Source organism: Parus major, chromosome 2 (genome assembly GCF_001522545.3).
Source record: "Parus major isolate Abel chromosome 2, Parus_major1.1, whole genome shotgun sequence".
NCBI lineage: Eukaryota > Metazoa > Chordata > Aves > Passeriformes > Paridae > Parus > Parus major.
The window spans coordinates 58401201-58421289 of NC_031769.1; the positions used below are offsets into that span (position 1 = coordinate 58401201).

At 37.8% G+C, this 20089-nt stretch overlaps 1 protein-coding gene across 2 annotated transcripts in view; it reads left to right on the top strand.

Annotated features, from left to right (window-relative positions):
- DCDC2 (doublecortin domain containing 2) overlaps positions 1-20089 on the top strand; it is a 68017-nt gene that overhangs the window by 31318 nt on the left and 16610 nt on the right. For both annotated transcript variants that reach the window (XM_015617762.2, XM_015617759.2), the window contains exons 8-9: positions 7182-7282; positions 18995-19339. In XM_015617762.2, the coding sequence (XP_015473248.1) occupies positions 7182-7282; positions 18995-19339 (446 nt within the window). The remainder of the gene's footprint in view (positions 1-7181; positions 7283-18994; positions 19340-20089) is intronic.

Below are 20089 nucleotides of genomic sequence, written 5' to 3' on the forward strand. Positions count from 1 at the left end.
CCCCAGCACACAACTGTACTCAAGAGAAGGCTGGGTTATGGAACAGGCATGGAATTAAAAAAAGATGTGACTGAATGAGCACTGCTTTCTTAATTTCAAAATGTGAATGGCCTTAATGAGCTGCAATTTAAATCAAATAATAAATTGAATGCAATTTAAATTGAATAATAAATTAGAAAGATGGTGAGTAAATGAGATGGAAGACCAAAACAGGGAGAGGGACACTCAGTCCTTTATTTTTGTAGTTGTTAATGTATAAAGATGAGTGAGCTTTTCCTTTGCTCAAGCATTACCATATTTCCCACTAGTAAGGGAGAATGCTGCATACAAGGGCAGCCTCTAGAAGCACCTTTTGCAGTTTCTGTTGAGGTAATCAGATGTCAGCATTCTCTAATACTATCAAATTGTATTACGAATTCAAAATTTTCAAAGGAGAGGAAGCAATTGCTTAAAAGCTTGAGGCTACAATGGTATCAAGGGAAGAAATGTATTTTTTAATATTCTCAACGGTTTTATATGTATATTGATAGCAGGTTATTTTCAATTCCATTGCTTTTTAATGACAGGAGTCACAGACATGAACACACATGCAAAGCTATCAAGAAGGCAGTGGCTTTTTGTTGGAAATGGGCCTTGTACAAGAGTGATACTTTTAAATTAAATAAACCCCAAAACACACACAAAACTACAAAATAAAATTGTTATATGCTGGCATAAACAGATATCTTCCTTTTTCCTCATAGAAAACTATTCAGTTTTATGAGCCACATTTTTTTCTTTTTTTACATTTAGTTTTGAATTTTACTTACTGTTTTTATGAGGCAGCCTCTGTTGTAAGTCACATTAATTTTTTTTTATAGTCACATTAACTTCCTTATGTATAGGGCTTGCAGTTAATAGATGCCTCAGATTTTCACAAAATACTCAGGGAAGACTATTATTACAATGACTTTTAAAATTTCTACTACTAAATTTCATTCAGTTTAAAATTTGAAATGCATTAATATCTCTATATTTTGTAATTTTCACTGCAATAAATATTTTGCAGTTAATGATGTTTAGGAAAGGAGCTTATATAAAACCCATTTATTCTGTGCTTAATTATTTAAAAATACTTAAACTCATTAATTAAACTTAGTATTTAATTAATATTAAATAATTAAACTTAATTATTTAAAAACAAACTCAGATTTCTTATGAGTTGGTTTAATACATAACTTAATTAGTATTTAATAAAGTCTTATAACCTTGTTTATCAAAGTGCAGATAAAGAATTCCAGCTGAAATACTGATTGGCATAAAACAGAAAATGATCTTTGCATTTTAGCCAGGACTTGCTTGGTTATACATGCACCAATTTGTGATTTCTTTCTCTACGTACTGAGCTGAATGCACAATACACTGAATGCTTCTGTAATCAGACAACTACTAAAACATGAAATTTTGCTAGTCAAAATCTTTTGGGCATTTATAAATTTGCTGTTGCTTGTAACTTCTCTGTTCTGTACCTATCAGGAGATGAGGAAGTAAAAAAGATCTAGGAAATATCTAGAAAATTTTCCTTAATGGGCAGCAGAATCCCTTTCACACAAATTAATTCCCTGGGGCTGCAAAGCCAGCAAGAGCTGGCACGGATAAGGGCCAGGACAGAGTAGGTAACTCTCAAAACTCTCAAAATGAGGATCTTTGACTTTTAGGAGTCATTGTGCAAGTCATTAAGAAGTTTTAAAATAGTCTTAAATTGAATTGGTTTTATCTGTCCATTTGCAACAGTCACAGAGATGAAAAGCTCTGCAGGAATACAGTACCACCTTCTATCTTTGGTGAAAGCAGTTGAGTACTGAGCTGCTTACTTTGAGATAGACCTTGGCCAAGGACAAAATCAGAAACCTCATCCCCTGCTTACCAGTCATTATGCTTTCCAAGCTTCTCATCCAAACCTGACCACAGTGCCTTTCTCTCACCCATAGCCTCTGGACGTGATTACCAAAGACTGTTTCTGATTACATCCTCTTCATGTAATTTCACTGCCTTTTTCAGCTGAAAATTTCTTTTGTTCTTACTATTTGTGTGACTTCATTGCTCCTAGCTCTGAAGAGGCTGGACATAAAGTAGGTGCCAGTGTTTCAACACCTGTGTCATTTGAATTTACTTGGGGCAGGTTGAGTTGGTCCTTGGCATTTTTGAGGCAGTAGATACCTTTCCTTGTCAGGGCTGTTACCATGCTCCAAATGTTCCCTTTCCTGGTAACCCTGACAAGGCTTTGAGGAATTCAGAGTTTTAAGCCATCTGGATCCTCCTGAGATTTCATCACTCTTTCTCTCTGTGGGATTCTGGAGCTTGAGAAGAGGCGGGAGAGAGCACAACTCTTGAAGAAACTCCATAGGAATATAGGAAAGCACTTGTGGTTGCAGTTTTCATTCATCCCTTCAGCCTGAAACCAAAAAGTTCTGTAAGAATTCTTTCCAATCTCCAGAGTCTTAATAAGTATTGTTTGTTGGAGAAATAAATATGAACAAAAATTCAGTAAAAATACTTGCCTGAAAACAAGGAGCATTTTTTCATTGCTTTTTTTTTTTTTTCTTTTTCCTGCTGCACTTCTGAGTGTGTGGTAACATCACAGCATAAACATTCAATTGCTGGTAGGTAATAGTCCAGCAGCATTCCTCTTTGAAGGCTTTCCTGAAGGGAGATTCCTTTAGGAAGCTTAAATTGGCTTGGGTACCTGCAGACTTGTTTTTCTTCCCCTCTCTCATTCTTTCAAGCTTCTACTCTTCTGGTCTGTAAAAGCCATTTTTTTGCCTTCCAGTCAGTGCATTGGATCCCACTGCTTCCCTTTTTTTTCACCAGTATTTCCTCAGCTTTCTATTTGCTCTTATACAGTTCCTCATTCCACATATTTTTTCTAACATCACTATGCCATCAACATCTCCTTCAGTGTCTATATCCTCCAGCCTCTGCATATTCTCTCTTTCTACCTGGCTGCTCCTTTTGAATGAATCTGTTCTTTGCCCTTCTGCAGGTTATTCTTCCCCCTTTTTACCTAAATTGCTGAACATGACCCTGCTTTAAAATAATCAGAAATAACAGGACACGTTTAAGTTACCTAACTCTCTGTTTAGAGTATAAAAAATAGTGCTGATTTTTGCCTTAAGGTAGTCACACAGTGACTGGCAAGACTTGAAAAACTCCAATATCTTCTTTTTGTTTGGACACCATGTAAGAATGCCCTCACAGAAGATCATGAAACTTTCAATGATTTTTGCTTGGCCTCTTGACAGAAGCTGCACTTGCTGTGGCATGGAGAACTGAGAACCAAACTGAAATAAATCCTCTGTTTATACTTACCAGAAAAGCTGCAGGGAGACATACCTTCCTTTCTTACCCTCTTTCAGAGCTCTTCTGCTTCAGGGTTGCTTGTCTGTGGTCAGTTCTCAGGTAGTTTGAGGCAAAAGAAAGAGCTGACTCATAAAAGAGGACCATGTTTAATCTACAATTTTGTATGAACTGTTTGTAGTAGTCATAAATGTTCCATTTAATAGAAGTGCTGGAATTTTTCTTTTTTGGCATGGTACACCACATATTTCTGCTTCAGTACAGATTCATAACAATACAGGATGAAGATGTGCAAAAATGTTTCTACATGTAATTTATGGCATTTTCTAAAATGCTTTCTTGTTTTTTTTTTTCTCCCTTAGAGACATTGAAGAAATTGACTAATGATTCAGACACAGAGATGTGAAATATTCCATCAATAAGACTTTTTCATACTTTTTTTCCTAAACTAAAAAGCATTATCTATGAAATATGAGGCAAAGTTACCCAACTGAAAACATTTCCTTGGAAGTAACTCAGAGCACCAATAATTGTGATTAATGTGGCCTGAAAACTTCTGTTGACAAGATCTTGACACAGAATCACACAAACAAGAAAGGTGTTGGCCTTTCACTCAGCTTCCATCCTCCAAATATTTGTAACTTCACATGCAAAAAGTTTAAATACTTCTGGCTGTAGAGTAGCAATTAACATTTTAAGCTATTTTCATAATGTTCCATTTATTCAAATCAATTTTATATAAGTTATCTTGCAATTTTTGTATTTATTTTCACTTTTTGTAACAAAAGACAACAGTTTGTGCCCTAATTTTAGATTAATTGCATTCCTTGCCATTACCTTTCGAATTTTTTGTTCAAGTATTACAATTTCCCCATCTTTCAGTTAGTGTCATTTTTTTCTTCATCTATTTTGGCACATTTCAGGCCCAAGTGTTTTAATTCCTTCCCTGACTGTACACATATTTTGGACATCTGTCTTCCATTCTCTTATGTTTGTGCAGAGGTAAATAATTTCCCTTTTGTTGTACATGTTCTGTTATCCTTAAATAATATTTGCAGTCTGTGGAAGAACAGGAATGCTGTTTCTCTTGAGAATTCTTTCTGTGCAAGACAACAGTGGTATCCCCGAGAGATGTTAGAGTGTTGTGCAGAGTTCTTTTCAACTAGTAGCTTTTCATTTATGACCAGCTTTCTGAGCAAACACCTGCTAGAAAGTGCTTGGAGGAAATTCCACTGAGATTTCAGATTTTGCTCATCGAAATACTGCAAAAACCTTTTTGGGCACTCTCTTTTAAAAGAGAAATATGATTCCTTACTGAAACTTACAGTCTTCTTTCCTCTCTCCTGCTCCCTCCTGGTTCCATAATTAAGTTTTTTCAAAATACTGCATGTCTGTCTCCTTGGGTTGTTCAGCGTAGCCCTGAGCCTGATCTCTCTTCTAAGAAGAGGTGCTTTAAAATTGAGAATCCTCATCTCTTGAGTGGATTTGGCTTCCAGGGCTAACACATGTTCATCTCCCTTGTACTCCTCCTTTTGCCCTGGAGTAAAAACCTGATGAAAATTGCCTCTGCACCAAAATCCTTTTTACCTCCAGAGGCCAGACAGTTTCCATTTTGGTTGAAAGACTTGGGGACCTTGAAGGCAAAGGTGTTATTACAGAGTCTAAACGGAAGGAGGGTGATATTAAATGCAGTTCTTTTAGACTCTGAGTTGACTTTTTATAGTTCAGTGAGCCAAGGAATCTAGGGCAAGGTTATTTTCTTATGTACTTAAGAGGAGGCCTTGAAATAGCAGAGTCTTCTTGGTGGCTTTTAGGGAACATTTTTCTCTCAGAGTGTGGTGGAAATCTATAACTCTAATGTCTATGATGAGAGGCAACTGATAATACCAGGTAAGAGAAGCAGAGCATCCTGTCTCTTGGAGAGCTCAGAAAAATGGCAAGTGTGAAGTGCATCGATTATTTGAAAAAGTACAGGTAACATTCTGTTCAGATGCACCTTGTTGTTATTCTCAGCCACTCCATGTTTTTACTGCTGATTTTGTCAAAAAACCCAAACAAGTCTTGTGTCAAAAGGGATTTGTAATGAGATACATGCAGGTAGATTGTCCAAGATTTATCATACTGTCATCAAGTATTGAATGTCCTTAGTTGGTTTCAATGGAACATCCATGCACATGCATTGTATTTATTATAATTTCCCAAGAAAAAGGAAATTAAAAAAGAAAATTATTATTTTCATGTGCAATATGAAAATCAGGTCTTGAAAAACATCTGTGAGTTATTTAGGATAAGAATCCAACCAATGATGCTAAGAGACCTCCGGTATTTCCAACAGGGATCCTTTCAGAGGACAAGTACTATAGATCTTTTGGTAGGGTGGGGAGTTCCAGCAGGACTGATGTCTGGGTAATCAAGCTGCCTTATCCATCAGGAAATCTCTCTCCTAAGGTGCACCCAGCAGCACCACTTTGGAATTTCATTGTGATGTGCCATAGAAACCCCCAATTCTGCCTCTTCATTTCAGACTGTGAGAACAGCCTTCATTTCTGGTCCTCTGGTCAGTGTCTGTCAGGCAACTCCTAAGGCCATCTGGCACCTCCCCTCCAGCCATTTACACTTGAGGTATGGTGCCTCAGAATTTGTTCCCAGGGCAAACTCTTCCCTTGACTCTCACAGTGACAAGAAAGTAACTGGAAAACTAGACAGCATAGTCAGTGCTGACTTTTTATGCAGTTGGATGCTGGATTTCTCTGGGTCTTGTGGTTTTATTAATTTTTTTCCCACCAGACGGGTTCTGTGCTATACTAAAGCTGTTTTTTTAGCAGCATCCAGCAATGTCAATCAATTTGTATGGGTTGATTTTACCAAGTTCAGATCCTTCTATGAAGAGCTAGGAGGCAGTCAGAAATAGTGGAAACACTTTTTCGTCTTTCTTACTGTAGTTACATATTACATTGGATATGGGCACATCTTCATATTTCCTTGATCAGTGGAGAGAGATAATTTGGAGTAACCCATGCCTTTAGTTTCTGGGCTGTTTTCAGTTTAGGGGAAAAAAGAGAGGATCGTGCATCACTTGGAAATTTTTTTCCATATGTACCTATCTTCACTTTTCTAATTAGCTGATACTGTAAGGCCTGTGTTGTAAACTTCAGAGACCCCTAGTTATTCCTTATATGTAGAGGAAAGGAATTACTAAAACTAAATGGTATAAGATCTTTGCAAAATTGAATACCAATGCAACTGTTAATCCTTGTTGTCCAGGAGTACCTGCTTTTTAATGCGTATGTGGAGTTTCAGCTGCACGTGCTACTTGCATGTGCCCAGAGTTGAGGAGTAGAACTAATCCAACTGTTGCTCTTAATCTTTTAACCCTGACCTGATTCAGTATGTTTGTTTTTGATTCAGTGACTGAAATTTTTGATAGATGTATGTTATTACAATACTCATTACTAAAGAATACTGTAATTGACTGTAGAAACGTTAAGTATTATGTTGTTGTTAAGTATTATGTATGTAATGTATCTAGTTCAGATTCTCTCTGGATCTTTGCCCAAAGTGAAGGAACTTCAGATTCAGGACTTTGTTCAGTTCCCTTTCAGTTCCCTTTCTTTTTTTCCCCCTTCCCCAAGTGGTGTACTATGTAAGTATTTGTTGTTAAAGGAAAGAAAAACAAATTGACAATAATGTGAGACTGAAGACTTCCTTGAAAGAACTGTAGGGGAATGATGGGTCAGCTCAGAAAGCTTTTCTCAGAAGCAAAACTGAATGTGCAGTTCAGTAGTTGAGCCACACTGTGTCACCATTGGACTTCACTTCCTTACACTCTATCTTTCCCATTATAGGTGAAGATATTTACAAAGCCAGAGAAGAGGGGTCTGAAATGTGGGGGGCAGTTGAAGTGCAAGAAGATGAAGATACTCTTGTGGAAGTTCCACTGGACCAGGTAGTGATGAAGCTTTAAATAAATAGCTTTGCATTTATTTTTTTTAGGATTACAGATTGTGCATTGATTCTCTTTCCTCAATTTCTTTCAAGTGTACAGCATAATTCTGTGGGGATGACTGTAAGCTCAACAATACAGCTTATTTTATGGCAGCTTTAGCAAATCTCCCTTTCTGTGTTAATATGTCAAATGTCAGTTACCTTTTCATCAGCTTTAGAACTGCTTTGAGAGCTCTTACAGAGCCTTAGTGAATGAGGACTCCTGCTGTTACATCCTACCAAATAGATTCACCTGAATTGCAGTCTCTTTATACTGTAGAGCAGTATTCCTCTAGCTCTGGACCACAACATATGTGGATTTATCTGATTTTTGTTAAAGCTGACAGCACTTAGTTCTGTTGGAGCAACATGGTGCTTTGCTGGCCAATTTTTTAATCCTAAGATTTATGTGCAATAAATAGGTAGTGATAATTAAACATAAGATTATATGTCGTATTTTGTACTTTGATTTGTGCTCCTGCTAACTGATATAATACAAGGAATAGGTAAATTGAAGCTTATTCCAAGGAAGGGAAGAGTAGAATTGCTCAAACTATTTGCTGAAAACATATGTGCTTTCTTTCTGCTAATGAATTGCTCACAAGACAGTACTCTTTTTCATCTTATGTGTTTGTAGGAATGTGCCAACTTTGTTCAGCTTTGTTTCCTGTTGCATTGTGCTTTTGGTGTCCATTGATAATGGCTTGGAGCCTGTCACATTGGCCACAAAATAGTATTTCTGATAGATGCTTTGATGTAAGGAATCACAGTTTATCCAAAGGATTTCTCAGGTGAAAAATCATCCCAGTAACATCAAGAATCTTGGGCATTTTTATGACATACTGGTGGTCAGCAGAGCTGAGGATTGTTTGTTTATGTGAGTCTGTAAAAAATGGGAGTGAGCTAAAGATAAGAGTTTGTAAATGCACTTCAATTACCTAGGGCAACGCAATGGAGCATAAAAAATCTATGAGATTTCTGGAGTGTGTTTGAGACAGGTTTTTGATGTTGGTAGTGAGAGATATATTTAGGTGAATCATTCTGCTGAATTTACTTCTCAAGCATAAATAGAAACTTGTTTGGCATCTGACAGTGGAAGCCTTAGTTGCACTAGCTGTGAAATGGACAGAGTTTAAGCCCCTGAAGAAAGTAGGGTGGAAAATAACAAAATAAAAAAATCCTAGAAGTTAGGAGAGTTGCCTTTGGCTTGGTTGGGAAACTGGCCGCAGGATCGTGTGTGAGGCTGCCCTGAAGTGTGGAGGAATTCAGGAGATCTAGTTGATTTCCAGGAGAAACTTCCTTGAACTACAAGAACTATGGCCACTGTGCAAGATAACAAGCAAGCATAACAGGAGGCCAATTTGAGCAGAGGACTCCTGACCTCAAACTAAAAGAGGCAGAAGGGGGGGATAGATTATTAAAGAGCAGAATAGAGGCATTTTCTGGATATGCAGAAATGGAATTGAGAGAGGAAAAGCTTGTTGAGAAATGGAAACTGGTGCATGTGCTTGGGAATAACTACTATGGATGTACTATGGACAGATAATACTTTACCCATTTCATTGCCTCAGTGATGAAATAAGTGGCTCTGTGGAGGAAGGGAGAGCAGTTATTGTCCTTTATCTTGCTTTCAGCATAGACTTCCGAATTTTAAGGAGAAATTGGAAGAAGTGTGGTAAATATAGGGAGGAAAAGAACCTTAATGAGAATAGAGACTAGATTTGTGGGCTAAAAGGTAGGTGAAAAACTGGCTTATTTGGTTAGATTTAAAAGCTGGTTGAGATTTAACTGGTACCTATTTACAGATGGTGGTCCTCAGGGTTTGGTACTGTACCTGAGACATTATAATATGTTCATGGGTAACATAGGTGATGGTATGGGACACAGCCTTATTCAGGCCCAGCTGTCATTATCAGGTGAATGCAGGGCTGTCATTCAGAGCTTGAAGGAATAGGATGACTTAAGCCTCATGAAGTTCAACAAGAAAGAGAGGCACAAAGTTGGGCACCTGTAAAGAAGTAACTGTCTCAGTGCAGTTTTGACAGAGGTGGGCTAGAAAGGAGCTGTAGAAAGGGCTATGCAAGTTCCCATGGTTGGCAAGTGCTCCCTGTGGGGATGAAGTGGACTGTGTAGGATGGGGTAGTAAAAGCACAGCCAGCACATCAAGGTCACTGATTATTTTTCTTGACTTGACAACTCTGAGGTTGTATGTAGAGTATTTTTCCAGCTTTGAGTCCTTCTCAGCAGAAGAGAGATATTTAGAAACAAGAAACAGCACAGCAGCAAATTAAAAATTTTAGGGGCTAGAGCTTATGCCACTATTTAATTACTTACTAAATATTGCTTATTATTTAGTTGGCTGATTTTTTTTCATGTTTAATGTCTAAAAGAATACTAGGCATACCTTTAGCTTGTGTTCTGCTTTTACAAACAATACCTGAGGTGAAGTAGATGTTTTGTGAACTTATTAGCCAGTTAGAAGACTGACACCATACCATCTAAAAAAATACACAGATTTTATCTTAGGCTTCTGTTGGTAAGAAGTATCACTCTCATTATTTATTCACTTTAATGGGGAGGACTGCTGCTCAGCTATTTTATAGACATTTTTCTTGAAGACACATGAATCAGGTGATAGAGACAACAAGAACATGACTGTCTTGCCTCCTGATAGAAGGGATGTGATACAGCTGTGTCTTCTCACAGCACATACCTGCCCCACCCTCAGAGTCTTATATGATGAGCAGCATTGGGCTCAGCCCTGTTAATTGTGGTTTTCCTGGTGAGGTGTCATGATAATTAGGATGTGCTGTGTTATATTGATAGCACTGACATTGGGGAAGAACATGCCAGCTGTTGTCTTAATCCTAGTTTCTTATGACATCCTGAAGCACATTCTGCTCTGGTCTTGACAGTGTAATAATCAAATTCAGAAATTATTAACCTGTTTATTGGCCTCTGAAGGTGTGTAAAGAATTCCTCTGGGCAATGTAGGACATTTGGCTGTGTAAATTGGGTTGTCAGACCTTAGTTTTTAGGCTGAGTGCAATTCACATGAAATCCAGCCCTGGAAGCAGCTGCCTTATTTCTCCACAGAGATCCTACAGAACAGGGAGTAGCTCTGTGTGTCTCACCAGTTTGCCTCTGCCAGCTGATGGTGACCATCCCTGGGGAGGGGAAAAACCCTCTACTACCACTTTTCTGTTTGGCAGTGGAACTGTTCACACAGTTGCCCATGAGCATCAGATGTGCTGGCAAGCTTGCAGTGCTAGGAACTTGCTGGATGCCTCTAAGCTCATGTACCAAGGTCCATTCATCATGTTCAGATGGAAATATTTTTCACTTGCTACCAACAGATTTTGCTATCTGGACAAGGAACTGAAAGCAGGTGTAGTTGATGGGGAAAAAAACTATTCAGAAATCAGTCATGCACACTATGAATAATCTGATTTTTGTGTTTCCATAAAAGCAAAACAAAGCACCAAGATTTATTGCAACACGAGCCATATATAATGTTAAAACTTCATGTATAGTTTCCTTGGTAAACTGGCAAGAAGCCATGTCCTTCTGGGTAGCACAGAGTACTTTTTATTCCCAGATAATTAAGGTCACTCTAACCTTAGAAGCATTTAGCATTTAGCATGTTCAGGTTCATATTAATGACCATTTAAAATTGTTCTAAATTTTGTGATGTAAAGCTTTTTAGCTTTTTCTTATCTGCACCAGAGTTTCTGTTATTGCTAGAAATATGGGAAAGGACAGCCAGCCAGGGCTTGACTGTCTTGCATAATGCATAAATATTTACATGCCAGCTTTCACTAGAATACTGACACTTCTGATAGGCTATCATTTCCATCAGGCACATAAATGAGGTGGTGAAGATAGAGCTTCATATTTTTTCTTTTTATGCACCTTCTCTGTCTTGCTGTTTGAAGAACACAGTTGAACAAATGCCAGATTAGCCATTAACTAAACCTAGCGTTACACTGGCTAGACTCTCGCTTATGTCCCGTTCTGTAAAATGCTGTCTGCCAGCTGAAAACACATTAAAAGAACAGGGTTTGCTTTACTCCAGACTAGCTGACAGTTGTAATTGAACATCAAGGAAGAAAGAAATGAGTATTTTGCCTTAAACCAAACCAGACCTTTCTGTTCTATATTCTTTACCAAGACTTCAGCTCCCAAATACAAAATGATTGGTTTCTTCTTTTGACACGCAGGCTTACTCCAAGTTGGTTGTTTGCATCATTGTGTCAACATTCGTGGGGACTGATGACAGACTATGAAATCAGTTGTGCAAATAGCAAGGGAACAAAGTGGTTCTTGACAGGGAGGCAGCAAAATAATAGTAGTTTCTTACTGGAGGTAGTAATTATGTGTGTTACTTTGAATTTTCTGGTAATAATGCAAATATATTCAAAGTAACTCTGAGAGGAAAAATTCTAAATTTTAAAGCTTTCAGAAAAAAATACTCTTTCTTTCGTTCTATAAAAGTTCTAAAAGACAAAAGCAGCAGTTTCTAGTGATAATACTGAAATAACACTGCAAATTTGCAGTGGTTTATCCATTTGCAGTGGTTGTACTTCTCCCATGCTTAGCCCTTGGGAGGTGGAGTAAGAGTTACAAGACCCAAAGTTATCCAGTGCATGACCCCATAAGGAATTTGGGCATGTTGTTGTGCCAGCCTGCTTTGCCATGGGGTGTATGATACTGGCTATTAAGATGTGATGTAGAAAGAGTATCTGCTTGGGTTTTCATTTTGGTTTGTTCTTTGGGTTATTTCCCCCCTCCAGATTCATCATCCCCATCTGCTTACCTGCTTCTATTTGTAAAACTTAGTTGATGATAAATTTTTCTAACAGGCACTGCTTTGGAGTTTTTCTGTAGATGTTCACATTCTTGGTTCTTTCATTATCCATTTGCTTTCCACTTTGATAGACTTTTCCACTGATTAATGCTGTCCTCCACTCATTATTTCCCATTTCCTGGGCTGTGATGTGATGTGAGATTGTGTATCTCCCCTAGGTGAGCTGGAGTATATCATCAGTAGCAGAAAATTTTCACCTTTCATTTGCAGTTTTCATTATGGAGTATACATTTTGCTTTAGAGACCCAAGATTCACCTCAGTGAGCAGAATAAAATGTTTATCTTCCCCATTGCCGAAGGCAAAATGTTAAAGTTTATGTTGATTCAACATTACAACAGGCAGACTGCTTTAAGAGACATTCTTTGATTAAAAAGGCTACGGCTTTTCACAAGAAAACATTTTGCACTACATCAGTAAGGATTTCAAAATGGCATTTGGAAAGAACACATGCAGGACTTCCTATGCTCAAATTTCGCTACAAATGATGCAGCTGTAATTTAAGCCTTATGAATTTTGAGTGCTGACAAGCCAGCAGATAATATTTTCCACTGTATATTCTTCTTTCAGCTCCATTGATTTACACTTAATGTTGTTATTGTTTGTCTGTGTGAGATAGGGAAACTTACTCTGATTGGCTCCTTGCAGTTCAGAATGAGAAGGGAGATCTTTCTGTGGTTTCTACATTGGGTGACTGATTTCTGAAGTTGTAGTAGCAGTAGCTGATCTTGTCTTTAGAGGCCTTGTGGCCAACAGCTGAAGGGCCTTCACTTCTGAGTGAAGCCTGGAAATGCAAAACTCTTGTAAAACTAGTTTGATACCACTTCAAAAAAAGTTTTCTCTGTGTAACCCTGTTTTCAAAAATTTCAGCAACCCTTGAGCAGGCAGTTTCTAAAACTGCTTAACTTAAAGGGCATTTTTAATTAATTAGAGAAGAACTTATAAAATTATTTTTGTATTTTTGCAGTCTCAGTAAGACTTATTTCTAAATGCTTAACAATTTTCTCATTATCTACAGGTATGCTCAGCAGATCATAACAGTATGATTGTAGGAAGTTTAGGCAAATTTTATTGAACACGTGCAAAATGCTTTGGGGAAAAAACAAACATAGATGTCTGAAGCAGATAGAAAAAAGTATTTTTGACTTAGGTACATATTAGAAAAGTAAAGATCTGATAAGCTCATAAAGCCATTAAAGCGTTTGGGTTGAAAAGGACCTTAAAAAATATCTCATTTCAACCCCTCTGCCACAGGCAGGGACACCTTTCACCAGACCAGGTTGCTGAGAGCCTTGTTATCCTGGTCTGGGGCACATCCAAGGATGGGGCATCCATGGCTTCTCTGGGCAATCTGTTCCAGTGCCCCACCATCCTCATAGTAAAGAATTTCTTCCCAATAGTCAATACAACCTTGTCTTCTGTCAGTTTGAGGTCATTTGCCTTGGTGTTGTCACCACATGCCCTGGTACGAAGATCCTCTCTGGATTTCACAAAGGCTCTCTTCAGGCCTTGGGAAGTGCTAAGAGATCTCTCTTCTCCAGACTGAATACTCTCAGCCTTCTCTTCTCCAGACTGAATACCCTCGACTCTCTGTGTCTGTCTTCGTAGGAGAGGTCTATGTCCCTCTTATTCTGGGGGCCCCAGAGAGCAGTGCTCAGAGATGTTGGCTACTCTGCCATGGCTGCATTGTGATTAAGGAATGAAGTATGCTTCCAGTTACTGGACAATGAAACCAATGAAGGGAGTTTGAAAAGCTTTATTTTCTACACTTCAAGTTCTTTAGTTTCCATTCATTCTAGCTGGACTTCTGGGTGCTGTGATTTTATGAAAGATTAGACTCTGTGGATTCAGGTACTGTATTTTACAGTGTTGTAAAAATAAATAAATAAATAAATGGCACCCATCTCATAAAAAAAGTTGAGGTTTAAATGTTGTGGGGATAAAGACTTTTTGCCTTCAGTAACAACAGTGCATTTTGTGCAAAGGTGGGAACTATGTGGGAAGTGTAAGACAGTTGAACCTTAACCATTCATTTGCTTGTTTTTAAGAGCCTGGGTTTTGTAAATGATGTGAAAGAGAAGAGGGCTGTTGTCACTTAGCAACACTTTCTGGTTCAGGAACAAAATGTTTCGCTGTTGGAATCTGTGCAGCGCTGCTACAAAACATTCCCGAGTAGGAGCAGGGGAGCTCTGTTCTGGAGAGCTTTGGTGCAATTGAAGTCAAGTGTTCCTGTTGGTGCATTTGTGAGATGTATTTATGCTGTTTTTCATGACCTTTAAGATTTTTGTTGTCTATCTCATTGTTTGTCTGCCGTGACCATTAGCCAAGTAAACATTTCCAAATGACTTCAATAAAGAAAAATTACGTTTTATATTAATGGTACAAAATAATTTCTGCCTTAAATGATTTGTGATACTGCACTTTTAAGTATCAGTCATGGACAAACCTTCTGAGAGGTTTACATTAGCATCCCTAGAGGAAAAGAAGCCAAATGCTTCAATGTCTGAAGATTTCCTGACTTACTGCTTTTGAGTGATGATGGCATTTGGTAATGTAGCTCTTAATGAATGTTAGCATGATGAGTGTAATTAGAATACATCTTTCTTTTTTAAATGCTCTGTTTTTGCTGAGATTAAAAATACTGTCAAGCAATCATACTTCTTGAATGCAAAATGAAATTGGCTCTGTTCCTCATCATCCTGTTAGTTAAGTCAGGAGGTTTCCAGAAGGCGAGCTGGGTCCATGTTTGCAGCAAGAAGCTGAGAAATGCTCCAGTTTTACTGTGTGCATTTGGTTGAATATGCTTTTCAATGTACATATACAAGTCTTTTGTCAGTGAGTCTTTTCGTTGCTAGTCCATGACAAGCAAAGAACTGTTCTCACATTCACAAAGGTATGGTTTGAAAACTAGTTACTTTAAGTAATGTGCTTTCAAGCATGAAACTGAAAAAGCATCACCTTCACTTAAAAGATGCAGCCAGCAATGCAAAAAGGAAGGCATTGCTAAAATACTTCCTATTTTATTTCAACCATTCAAAAGGCAAAATTACAAACCTTATTATGATTAGTTCTGGCTGTAGGAGGAATGGGGATAATCTAGCACAGTGGCTGGAAAAGCTCTCTGCTCTAGAACTCACTTGATTGTGAAAATTATCCTAAGGAGTAGGAATGCTTCTCCAGTCCAAGCTGAAATTGTACAGTTGTTTTTGCTTCCAACATGAATTTTTGATGTGCCTTTTGTTCTCTGTTACGATCTTTGATATCCTGATGGTAACTGTGTTGTAATAGAGGTGATAGACCTCAGGAACTCAGGCCTGGAGATACATCCAGAGCTGTTTCTCTGGATTTGAGATGCCCTGAGCTTTTATAAGAATCACAAATGTGAGGGACAACTTCCTGTGAACCATCACAGTGGCCAAAGGCTGAACTCTTTGACTTCTGAACAACAGGAAGAGCAGTCCCCCATCTGTCTTGGCTATCCATCCAATTTATTCCATACAGGAAATTCTGACTGAGATATTTTGGTTATTTAAAAGGTGACTGATAAAAAGATAAAAACTAAGATGGGAAGTGTCACTGCTTCCATGTCATTATTCAAGGTCATTGCTGACTTGAGTCTGATAATTTCTGCAAGGATAGGTGGGTCTCAGTCAGCATTCCTGTTTTGCTTTCAGTGTGCCCATCCTGATTTATTCTGACTGAGAAAGCACAGTTTGTGGTAATTTTGGTGCATATATAATAGACAATTTGTACAGTGGTAGGTGGAGATATGGCTGGACTGCATAAAATTCGATGGAAAGGTTCCCAATGACTCCAGGGGACTTTAAATTACACTCTGAGCCACCAAGTACTTTAATGTAGGCTTTAGTTCATTATTTCAGGATCACTGCTATCACTGAAACTGTTCAAAAAGGTAAAGTTAAGCACGTACAGCATTTACAGGCTTTGGACTATTAAGACCTCTGGTTTTCTCCCTTTTTCTGTTTTCTTCCCTGCATTTATATATGCAGATAAACATTCTCCTTCCCTAAATGTGAAAAACCTAAAATTTGCTAAGGATACTTCTTTCTTAGTGAAGAAGGTGTACTTAAAATAGAGAATGCTAATTTATGCATGGTGAGTAGGTCAATGAGATCTCAGTAGGAAGTACCACACTTTTTTATGTAAAGAGCAATGTACTATTTGGTGGGTGGTTTTGGCCTTCAATTTCCTCCCTACAGTCCTCTCTTAGGTCTGCTGTGCAGTCTGAAGTGCACAGTCAGTGGTCATACCCACATTTTAAAGGCTACCTTTGACTCTACATGCAGAGGGAGCAGTGCTACATTTTAGATTACCTTGTGAAAGGTCTTTTCCTCTGGATCAATGTGTATTTTTAACTTGTTTGAAATGTCCATTCTTATGTAGCATAGCTTGAAAGGAGATTAAACGAAGAATGCATTTTGCTTTCCAGTTATTAGCTGAAAACGTGGCTTTATTTTTGTCTATAATAGTAATGACATTGTAGTAATAGGCTCAGCTATCTTGAAATTTTCAGTTACTATAAAAACATTATACTTGCACTGATGGGAGTTGTTCTACTCATCTTGTTCTCTACTATTATTTTTCTTGCAATTTAGCTTGATTGGTCAAGTTAAATTAGTTGGAATTTGAATATTATTTCATGTTAGTTCTATGCTCTATGAGCTTTCAGTGAGTTTCTGGGTACAGTTCAGTAATGCTATGTTTTTATTCTACGTTCCGCAGATTTAACTCTTCAAAAATTTGCATCCACACCTATTTTAGACAGATAAGGTCAAATAAGTCCAGATAGAATAGCACTTCAGGAAGTCACTGTCCCTCAAATGTTCACTGTGCTTCTATGCCAAAGACTGCTTCCACAGCAGTGAAACCAGTTAAAGCATTGGGATACATATGTTTACACCATGGCATAAAGCCTGCACACTTTCTTCTGCACTCCACAATGAGCCACCATACTAAAGCCACTACCAAAAAGCTGGAAATTGTAATGTCTTGGATGACTACAACAGTTAACTGAGAAGGTCTGTGTTGACTTTTCTTACCCTCTCTTCATTTAGTGTGTGTAATGTCACAGCAAGCAGGTGCCATTAAGTAAAACCAAACACATTTTTAGCTAGTGGCATCTGGTGTAATTTGTCCCACCTTACCCTGTTTCTGGTCATAATCCAGGGCTGCTAATTTCCTTAGTAGGCTGAAAGCAAATTTGTAGATAATATGCCTAAGAGTAGAGGGTAACTTCTGAGAATTTATGTATCTACAGATTCTTGGCTGTCTTTATGTGCTGCAGGTTACAGAGGTTGGATCAAATTTGCTTTGGATGGTGCCTTCTTTGAAGGTTTCTGTAAAGACTTGGCTTGTTAAAGTTTTATTTTAGTGGTAATAAGGCCAGTTTGATGTTACTAGATGAAAGGCTTGAATAAAACACATAGAAATGACCGTACTTCAAAAATCACTTATGGAGCCATTATTTATCTGGTCATGTAGCCACGTAGTATTTCTGGTAATTCCATATTCTGTGGAATATTGCAACACAATGACTTGTCCTTTTTGCAGCTGTGCCAATGTGGTATTGTGTACTGGCATAATAAAATTGTCTTATGTTGCAACTTAGATATCAAAGGAAAATCAAGATGTTTCATCAAGAGGCTTCAATAAATTCTTGATCTTACTGAACTGGCTCTTATTAATATGTTGAAGGTGATGAGAGAATTCTTTTGAAATGTTAGGGTTAGTGAGGAAAATAAATTTTTAGAAGACAACTTGCTTCTCTGTAACAGATAGCAGCTTGCATAAAGGAGCTACTGAGGACAGTAAAATTCCAAGCAGTTTTGATTAAGAGATAATCTACTGCTCTCAGCTTGTTTGCTTTAGATTTAGAGTCTGACAAAGTTGGGTGGGAGTCATCCCTGTCACTCCTCTGGGATTTTTTTCACTTTATTTTGATTCATACCTCAGCAGAAGTATGTAAGTAATCTTGACAGGTGGGAGCATTGGTTGACTGAATAGTCAGGTGTGCCTTCAAAGCTGAAACTGGAAGGCAAAGGACAAAGACCAGACAATTTGTGCAACTGTCTCCCAGGCTGTCGTGAGATGATGCTGCCAGCAGTTTTATCCATACATATAACTCTTCTACAATGTGAAGCAAGATCTTGTTCCTTCTGGCTGCTAGTCCAATTCTGTGTAGGAAAAAATTGCTGCCAAATGTCCAGCAAAACCTAGCCAAGGCACCCTATACAGGGATCTTTGGAAAGGGGAATGATGTCTTGAAAGTGACCAGTGGTAGGTCTACCTCATCTCTCTGGCTACTTCTCTGTGTATTCAAAGAAGACAATACCAATGGTTGTGGCATGACCTGGTCCATAGGTAAAATGCTTCTTGGGGAACAGTTTGTGGGCTAGTAATACATGATATTTTCTTGTGACAGGATTTATAAATAAGTATGTACTAAATGCTAGAAAGTTAGAGAACTTGGAGTAGATGGAACAGATTGAGCTGTTACTGTGCCCATTAAATCTAGCTCATTCCAGTTGTTCTGAGTGTGGCCAAATGAATTAAAACCCGTGTAATAAATTTAAATCTCACCAACAATTGTTGTAAATGAGGAATAAAAGGGCATTATGGGGTGTAAGTATGGGAGCATAATTTTCTGTCCATGTAGACAAACCTCAAATTAGCATACTTATTCCTCAGTAATGATGTAATTGTGAATTTGATTTCTGTCACATTTCAGAATTGCATGGAGCATTCTGATTTAAAATGCCTCATAATGCTGCTGCTTTTCCTTTCACCAGAGGCCAGCAGAAACTGTAGATGAAGAAGAAAATGTAGAAGAGGAAAATGACAGGGGAGAGGAGGCATATAAAGGAGAAGAAGAATATCCAGAAGTGAATAGAGAGGAAAGTGAGGAAACTGTTAAAGAAAGAATTGAAGTGGAAGGAAACAAAAAGAAATTAAATGAAAATTATGAAGATGAAGCAGGAGAAACACAGAATGTTGACCAAGCAGAGGGAAAGGAACCTATCCATTTAAATGGCAAAACCAATGAAGGAAATTGTGAGGGAATGGAGCATTTGAACTATCAAGGTGATCTTCAGTCTGAAGAAGAAATAAAAGAGGATTCTGGCAGTCAGAACCAGGTGAGTGTAAATTCTTTTAAACTGTTTTTCTTATGTTATTGCTCTTCATTCATCTCAGCCTTATGCTTCTCGTCTGGTCTCTAAGTAGTTAATTTCTGATAAAGTCCTGAGACCATTTATGAGAACTTCAGTTTGTGGAAAAGTTGTTTTCTGTCTGTATAGATCAGTTTCATCAGTAATTACATTATATACCCTCCAACTGAGAAAGCAGATGTTTCTCACTATTTGATGAATCTGCATCTTCCACTTTCCTTAGCGTGCTAAATTTTGAAAAAAAGTAATGAAAAATATTCTTGCAGTTTCCAGAAAAGCAGAATCATTATATATTTCTACATTACTTTTTCTTTTAGGACAGAGCAGATGGGTGTGTTCATGACCCCACAGTGCCTCATTATTTCGATGAACTGACTTTCACAAAAGTTGCATTTCATAAATGCATTTTGCCATTGTGTTGTGGAAGTTTCATCTTGTTCTTAGAAATTGAAAAATACAGTTCCTGTATGACACACAAGTATATTTTTCAATTGAGAGAGCTGAGTAACATGACATTTTCTTGGGCTCTGAATTTATTCTGTGCTTCATATATTTGAATTTTTTTTTGTTTTAGAAAAGCTGAAGTTATTTATGGAAATGGAGAAAGTGAATGAGCATTCACTTTAAATGCATATGTGGGTAACTGGATGCTTGATGAAAGAGCTGTAGGGGGGACCTCTAATGTGAGTGCTTTCTCATTTGGAAGATATATAAGTA